This window comes from Vombatus ursinus, unplaced genomic scaffold, assembly GCF_900497805.2.
Source record: "Vombatus ursinus unplaced genomic scaffold, bare-nosed wombat genome assembly UNPS02014924.1, whole genome shotgun sequence".
Lineage (NCBI taxonomy): Eukaryota > Metazoa > Chordata > Mammalia > Diprotodontia > Vombatidae > Vombatus > Vombatus ursinus.
Window position 1 is genome coordinate 6,600,269 of NW_020954702.1, and position 9,194 is coordinate 6,609,462.

The following is a 9,194-nucleotide window of genomic DNA, read 5'->3' on the forward strand; positions in this document are numbered from 1 at the left end:
CTCTCTCTCTCTCTCTCTCTCTCTCTCTCTCTCTCTCTCTCTCTCTCCCTCTCCTTCTGATACTGGTTCCTTTTTATTTCCTTACAAGGTAAGATAAGGTATCCAACTGAGTGTGTACATTATTCCCTCTTTAAGCCAATTTTGATGAGAGTAAGGTTTAAGCTTTGCCCCCCTCATCTTTCCCTCCATTATAATAGTTCTTTTGTGCATCTTTTATGTGGAATAATTTACTTCATTTTATCTCCTCCCTCCTTCTTCTTCCAGTGCAATCTTCCTTTTCACTCCTTTATTTTATTTTAAACATTTTAAGCACCATTCCATCAAAGTCACCTTATATCTACACCCTCTGTCTATGTATACTCCTTCTAATTGCCCTTAAAATAATAAATTTCTTAAGAGTTACAAATGCTATTTTTTGCCATATAGAAATATAAAATTTAACCTTATTGAATTTCTTATGTTTTCTCTTTCTTGTTTCTTTTTTACCTTTTTATGTTTCCCTTGAGAATTGTGTTTGCATATCAAATTTTTTATCCAGCTCTGGTCTTTTAATTAGGAATACAAAGCAGTAGATTTTAAACTGTGGACCTTACTTGATTTCTCTATATTAGGAGTCAAACTGTTGAGGATGGTTACTAGTTCTGTGTGACTTGGAAGGCCCAAAATATGACCTGCTGACTTTTCCTCTATACCTTTATTTGGAAGACCCTCCTTTACTTTACAACAAACCCAATAACTTTCTTTTAAAAGAATTGGAAGGATGTTAAATAGCCTAAAACAAAAAATGGTAAACTTTACCCACATACAGACTCTCTGAAATTAGGATACACCAAATAGAAATCAATCACTGCCTGAGACAAAATATATTTGGAAAAAGTAAAAAGATAGGAAAAATATAAGATATAGGATGTTTTAAAAAAAAACTGACCTGAAAACAAGTCAATGTAAGATCATTTAAGATTTGGAGTCATGAAACCAGTCAAGATGATAAAGTAGGGGGGCATCCAGGTGGCACAGTAACTAGAGCTCTGGCCTTGGAATCAAGAGGACCTGAGTTCAAATCCAGCCTCAGACACTTAACACTTACTAGCTGTGTGACCCTGGGCAAGTCACTTCACCCCAATTGCCTCACCAAAAAGCAAAAAAAAAAAAAAAACCAGATGATAAAGTAGGAAGACAGAGTTGAGAACACAGAGTTGAGAATTCACTGAATGTTTATAATTTCCTGGCCCACACTACAAATTACATCAAACATTCATAGAAAAATTAATTCCAATTTTATAAAACTATTTACAAAATTAGAAAAAGAAGATAGCCTCCAAAATTCTTTTGATGGTACAAATAGGGTCTTGATGCCTAAACCAGGTAGAGTCAAAAGAGAAAATGGAAATTATAGACCAATATTCTTAATGAACACTGATGCAAAAAAATGAATAAATATTAGCAAAGAGGCTAGAGCATCATATCACAATATTATATACTATGATCAGGTTGGATTTATACCAGGGATGCAGAGTTGGTTCAATATTAGGGAAAACATATATTAAATGAGAAAACAGACTGAACTAAGAAAGAATAATAAAATAATATGATTTTATCAATATATACAGAAAAAGACTTCTGACAAAATATAACACTCGTTTATGTAAAAAAAAAAAACACACTGGAAAACATAGAAATAAATGGACCTTTCCTTAATGTCATAAGGAGTATATATGTAAAATTAAGAGCCAACATTATATATAAAGGGAATAAATTAAGCTATATTGATGTAAGAAAAAGCACAATACTACCTAAAATCAATTTATTTATTTGATGTAATACTAATCAAATTACCAAAATATTACTTTACAAAAAGAGAGTAAAAATTCATGTAGAGGAAAAAAAGGTTAAGAATCTCAAGGGAAATAATAAAGAAAAAAGTGTGAAGGAAGGGGACATATAAGTACCAAATCTCAATGTATACTACATAGCTGTAATAATAATAACCAGAATTACAGTGCAATAATGCAAACTTTATTGTCAACTATGTACCAGGTACTATGTTAAGTACTGGAGCTACAAAAACAAGCAAGGAAACAAAAAAGAAAGGAAGGAAGGAAGGAAAAAACAAATGTCTCTTCCTGGAAAGACCTTACAGTCTAATAAGTGCAGATAATATGCTTAAAAAGGTGGTGGTAAGGTGGCAGAGGGTCCCTGATACAAGGGCATGATGGCAATGGAGTCAAAGCCAAGCAGAGTGGATGGTGGCAAATGAAGAGATAATTGAGTCTTCTATGAAGGGAGGCTATGGGAAGAGTTTTTGCTCCACCTTATAGCCCTCCCATCAGAGGAGCAGTAGCATCTGAAGGTACTGATGGAGTGTGTGAGTACCAAAACTAAAACAATCTCCTGGAGGCCTGGGGAGGATGATGATGATGATGGTTATAGTGTAATTGAAACTAATCAGGGCAACTTTTGGCAAATAAGGATGATGTTTATTGTAGCATATCATAAATTACCTTTCAAGTCTATGGATAGAGGATAAGAGATAATGAGCATCACGTAAGATAAAATGGACAATTCTGACTACATAAACTTTAAAGTTTTTCCACAAACAATCCAATGCAACTATGATTAGAAGGGAAACAGTTAATTGGGGGAAAAGACTTTGCAACAAGTTTTTCTGATAAAGAGAAACCTTCCTAGATCTATAAGGAATTGTTTCAAATTTATAAGAGTAAGAGCCATTCCCTAACAGATAAATTCTCAAAGCATGTGAACAGGCAATTCTCAAGAGAATGAATCCAGCTCTCAATAACTATATGAAAAAATACTCCAAGTTAACAATAATTAGAGAAATACAAATTAAAGCAACTCTGAAGTTCCACTTCATACCTATCACCAGATTGGCAAAGGTGACAAAAAAGGAAAAAGGCAAATGTTGGTTGGCTAGTGAGTAAATAGATATATTAACAAACTATTAGTGGAGCTGTGAATTGGTAGAGCCATTCTGGAGAACAATTTAGAACTGTGGCCCCAAAGTTACTAAATAGTATAAAATCTTCAATCCGGTGATATCACTACAAGACATATATCCCAAAGAAATCAAAGAAAGATGAAAAGGAGATTTGGTGTATAGCACTGCATTTACTTATCTGGTCCAAAACTCTCAAAAATATCAGAATTGGTTTGAAGAAAATGATGTGGAAATTCAGAAGTTCCCAAATTAAAAACAAGAAGTCCACAAGGTTTACCAGCAGGATAGTTTGTTCCTGTCTAAGAAGGCAGTGTTTAATTCCAACAAAAGTAAAGTGCAAGTGAAGCTTAGGGAGATGCAAGATTCTTGGCTCAGTAATAAGGCTGATGAAATTCAGTTTTACACTGTTAATAACAATCCAAAATGCTTTAATGATGCCTTGAAGGCTATTTATGGGCCAATGGCCTATGGTGCATCTCAACCACTCAGGGCAGATGGAGCCCCTTGATTGGTGATAAGGACATGATCCTGGAGAGATGGGATGAACATTTGCATAATGTTCTCAACAGACCATCATCAACTAATGTGGACACCACTGACCATATACCTGAGATTGAAGTCAATTTCTCTATAGCCAAACTTCCAACTGAAGAAGAGGTCTTGAATGCCATTAGGCTCCACTCATGTGACAAAGCACCTGGTGCTGATTTTGTTCCAGCAGAGATTTACAAGACAGAGGGTCCACTGCTCATATAAAAGCTGACTGAAATTTTCTGGGCAAGAAGAGGTTATTGCCCAGGAGTTCAAGGATGCCTACATTGTCCATCTCCATAAAGATAAAGGAAAGAAGGTTATCCTGGGACAATCATGGTGGAGGAGGGGTTCTCTCTTAGTCACTGCTGGCAAATGATTTGGGGAGGCCCACAGTTTCCCCTTTTTCTATAGTCCTCATTTCAAAATTAAATTAACTTGGTCAGACCCCACCCAACCCTCTACTTAGGTTTGAGTGTGGATAAATTCTTTGTTGTTATTATTTGACCTTCAGTCTTGAGGAGAACCGTGACATCAGGGAGGTGATGCCAAGACATACTGGTGAATTGGATTTAAGTGAAGGAGGGCTGTGCAAAGTCACCAAGCGTCACTTTCTCCTCTGGAGCCATCTGGATCCAGTGGTGAGATGTAAATCAGGACAACTGGAGATGGCCCTGGATGCAGGGAGACCTTGGCCTTTTTAAGCTAAGGTCTTTAACAAGTCTCAATTTGATTGAAGCAACACCCATTCAGTGATTAAAGCTAGGTAAGAAATAGGGCAGAGAATGGCCTTCTACCTAGTCAAAAAAAAAAATCAATCTAGGAGGGGGAGACCCTCAGAGTTTCTGCCCAAAATAGAAACAATTGCTATTTTCATTCACTTTGAGACAATCAGGGCCCAAACAATGACCAAGTGCTTGGTCTGGGACCTACAGTTGGCCAATTAATGATAGCCAGAGGGATTTAGATTTAAGGAAAGGTCCTTAAGAAAGAAATCTAGCCCGTAAACCCCAAGATATCTGGAGAGGTTTCAGAGATCAAAGAAAGAAAGGAAAGAAGAAAGAAAAAAAGAAAGGATGGGGGTAACTTAGAAGTAAATGACATGATCAAAGTTTATTAGAATAGGTCCAAACCCCTCACTGTAATATTCACTCTCATTAATTGTTAAGCAATCAGAGGTGATTGCCACCCTCAGGAACATCCCTCTTCTAAGAGCATATAAGCCATGAGCTTACCCCCATGATTGTCTTTGGCATTTGAGTGTACCATGGACCTTTTATTAAAATGCTAGCATTATTAATAAAATGACTAATTACCTGGAAATTATGTCTCTTGAACTTTTTAAACATCATACTTGAGTGATGGTAAGATGGTCCCTTTAGCAAGATAGGTAGAGGACGTGAGGCTTTGATTGCTAAATGGAAACATTTTAAAAATCATGCTTTCTTGGGTCTCTTTGGTTTTAGTGCCCTTTGCAAACATATGATCACTATGCCAGACACTGAGGATACTAGTCCAAGCCCTAGAATTCATTTCTTCTGCTGGCCAAATAGGCCCCTACCTATAAGGAGAAACTTAACTTTGGTTTACCAATGGCTCTCTCTATCCACTAGCAGAGAGGTATTCACAATTACATTTCAGCAGACTTTAATCTGGTAACAGGATATACCTTAAGGAATGGGGATCCTGGCAAGTCCTTCCAGTGGGCTGAGCTATAGGGTGCATGGGTAGTATATGAGAGAGCCTTGAGGGAAGAGGTAGAGAAGATCTTCACCGGCATTAATTTCTAGGGAGTGGTCTTGGGTCTGGCCAAATGATCTTGGGCCTGGAGATAACAGGATTGGACAATCAAAGGTCTCATTGGTGACCAGCAGAGGGATTTTGCTGATTCTTCCCACTGCATACAATTGTTTGTGGAGCATGTCAACACCCATCAGATGTCATATACCAAATAACCATGTTGAAGTAGTTACAAGAAGAATAGATTTTGGGGAGTAGGTCCAATGCCAATATGGGCATTAGTGTGGTGATGCCATGTTGTGCTAGGCACAGGACCTTATGATCCTCTTAAGGACAAGGAAGCTATTCTTGGCCATCCATTTGTTAATTGGAGTACCCATATAACCCAAGTGGCCCCCAACTTGTTCTCAACTGGCAAAGTGTTACCCTCCTATCTCAGGGGAAGAGGTTTGCCCTAGTTAATCATTGTCATACACTTGACTGTCTACATCAAATGTCCAATCTCCATGAAGTCATGTCTTTGACAAGTCAACACCACTCTAGGAAGAGGAAGGGCTCTCTATCCCAGTGATTTGTGTAATCTAATCACCAGGAAGACTTACCTGATAAGAACTGACTACTTTAGTTCTGCCTGACACCCTCTGGCCCTTCCTTATTTCTTTCTTGATGCAGAATAATCTTGGTCTTAAGGTCCTTGGCCCCTCAGAGGGCTCTACATGCTGATGAGAATTAGCTCACATCCCTGTCAATTGACATGCTTCCTTTCTTCTGGGAAGGGCTTAGGGTAACAAAGTGTGGTAGTACTGCTTTCTAAAAGCACAGGGAGGTGAAACTGTCACTGAAAGGTCTGTATTTACTTTGAAGAAAGGTGACCACATACCTGACCCTAGAGGTAAAGTAATTAAATAGGAGAGAGGGAGAGTCCTTATTTAGCCTCTAGAAGCTACTAAGCGGTCAAAAAAGGAGGGGGAGACTGGGAGGACAGCCAGGGAATACTGAGTGGCAATATTGGGAGAATCTTGCTATCAACTTAGAACTTGGGACAGTTTGCATGTAAGAGACTTGTAACCTATTATCCATTTTACTACAGATGACTCTGATGCATATGTCCCAGGTGCTTCTCTGACTCAATAGCTCAACATCACTAACTTTCATTAGGAGGCCCAGGTGTGAACTTTGAAGATTATATCACTTAACTTATGGAATAGTTTGTTGATATCTGAGACTTGGATCTTCCAAAGTGGGAGGAAAAAATCTAGTATTTCTGGATCTTCCACATTTTCTTCTTTTTCTTTTTTGGTGACTCCTGGGAGTATGTGTATATATAGAAATAAAACTTTTCCTTTTCCCCTTAGTATTATCTGTGTCAGGAGAATAAAAGCTCTGAAAGCAGTTAAATGATAGAAGGTCATCAGGGCCTTTCCAGTATGGGTATGGTAGGTGGTAAGATTAGAGTTTCCCCATTTCTCACAATAAGAATTAGTTTTTCCCCATTTCTTAAAACAGGGATTAGTTTTCTCTCAAAAAAAAAAAAAAAACAAGGTGGTTCTAGGATCTGATTGGCCTCTACTTCCCTCATGCAACTTCCTGTTCACCTAAGGTCTTATGTCATCCATACTCATACAGTGCCCTGCTGACCAAATGACTTTCCATGTAGGGACAAGGGGAACTGCCTCCATGTCCTTGCTGCAACCTTGTTGGTTCTTTTTTTTTTTTAAATCCTTGCCTTGTTAACTTTTTAATGACTTGAGAATGCCTCATTTCTTCCCAACATCAAACCTGAAGAGGCTTCTGCTGTTAAGCCAGCCCCAAATGACAGAATCTCCTTAGTGTACGAGCTCCTTCTTTAGTGGGCACTCCAGAGAAGACAGAAACATGCTTACTTCTACTAAACCTTTTGAACTTTTCTAGAATTTGGTTCGTGAACGTTTATTGCTAAACTCCTGATCTCAATTGTACTTACATAACAGAAGAGAAGCTGAAGGACAAGAAAGATTTTGTTTTAAAACTGAAAAATCCCTTTGGAGTTCAGTGAATATACAGTTTGGAGGGCTTGAGAGCAGTCTTGTACAAGAAGTGTGACAGTTACAAGACGATAGTTACCTTTACCAGCAGAAGCTTAAGTGATAGTGAAACTTGTCCTATCCTCAACCTGGAGTTCTTGGCTTTGAAGAGGGCTGTCAGTGAGTTCACTATATGCTTGCAGCAAAGTTCCAAGCGAGGATGAAAAACAATGCAATGACATATCCTGATCAAGGCCAAATTAAATCCTGCTTGCCAGAGATGGGCAGCCAAACTATACGAATTCAGCACTCACTACCAGTCAGGAAAGACTAAAATATGCATGCAGATGCTGTCCTGAAGGCCAAGTGACAACAAAGCTATGTTGGTATCTCAGCAAAGAAAAATGTATATGTGACATCCACAAAGCTGGGCCACAAGCAAACTAGGGTATATATTTCACCACAGATTAACTAGGGCTTGAGTTATCAAATAAAAATTTTTGGTTCTTTTTTTTTTTAATAACTCAGGTCAGAGGGGGAAAAATTAGAACAAGGCAAAAGAGTCAGCTGATTTACCCAGGGGAAGATGTGAAGATCTGGGAATGATATGGGAGGCAGGATTTTGGCCACTTCCATTTTCCATCTCTCCCCTCCCCCCAACAGTCATTGGGAAATAGTTGGTTTGAAAAGAACACTTCCAAGGAGGAAGGAGCCAAGGTAATGGCTAAAAAAAAAAAAAAACCACAACAGTTATTAACCAAAGGGAAAAACTGAGGCAGTGGCTGACAAGGATTAACACAACCGACACAAGGCTAAGGTTGAATGAGAGGTAATGACAACCCTCTGGCAACCCCACTTACCAGTATAGCATTATATCACCCCCAGCATTTGAGCCATATGCAGAATGAAAATTTTTAAAAGTTGAAACAAGGAAACATTTCAAAATTGCCTTCTATAATCTTATTTCTCTCCCCCCTCATTAAAGCAACTACTTCCTTTTATGATTCATAGATAACATATAACAGAATGAACTCATTTAATAGTTTCTTACCTTAACTATGCTGATAGGTTTCCTAGATAAGTGAAAACTTGCATACAGCAAAAAGGTCAAGATAAAAATGAAGGCCCTATACCTGCAACACAGAACAATGATAGGGTATGAAAAATACACGAAACTTGAACTAAGCATCACATAGCACAGTCTATTTGCAAATGCTACATTTGTTTTAAATGTACATATGATAGAGTTAAAAATAAGGTCTCATAAAATTCATTTTAAAATAGCTGTTAAAAATGCAAACCCAGCTATATTATCTCTTTAACACTTTATTCAAATTCACAGATTGGCTTTTAAATAATTATCTAAAATGTAGAATAATCTAATATACAGAAAAATTTTAAATCTTTCATAAATTAGTCAATAAATATTTATTAAGTACCTACTATGTATAAAGCACTGTGCTAAGTACTAAGGAAACAAAGAAAGGCAAAAAACAGTTCATGTTTACAAGGAGCTTACAGTCTAGTGGGGGAGACATTTTTTGTTGAGAACAACTACTAAAAAAATAAGAGATATACTGGATAAATTGGAGATAGTCAACAGAGGGAAGCTGCTAGAATTAAGGGGGGATTAGGAAAGGATTCTTGTAGTAGATGGTATTTTTTTGTTGGACTTGAAAGATGTCAAGGATACCAGAAGGTAGAGGTGAGGAAGGAGAGAATTCCAGGCATTCAGAGAAACCACAGATTGGAGATGGAGTGTCTTCCTGTTCTAGGAACAGTAAAGAAGCCAGTTGCACTGGATCTAAGTACAGGAATGAAAAGGTAGGAGGGTTACGAAGGGCTTTGAAATCCAAACAGAAGATTTTATATTTGATCTTGGAGGAGATAGGGAGTCACTGGAGAGGGGTGTGTGTGTGTGTGTGTGTGTGTGTGTGTGTGTGTGTGTGTGTGTGTGTGTG

The 9,194-nt window shown here is 37.8% G+C and overlaps 1 protein-coding gene across 2 annotated transcripts in view; it reads right to left on the reverse strand.

Moving 5' to 3' along the window:
- The window catches only part of SLC37A1 (solute carrier family 37 member 1), a 162,656-nt gene that overhangs the window by 101,500 nt on the left and 51,962 nt on the right, over positions 1–9,194 (reverse strand). For both annotated transcript variants that reach the window (XM_027843624.1, XM_027843623.1), the window contains exon 3: positions 8,285–8,366. In XM_027843624.1, coding sequence (XP_027699425.1) covers positions 8,285–8,366 — 82 coding nt within the window. The remainder of the gene's footprint in view (positions 1–8,284; positions 8,367–9,194) is intronic.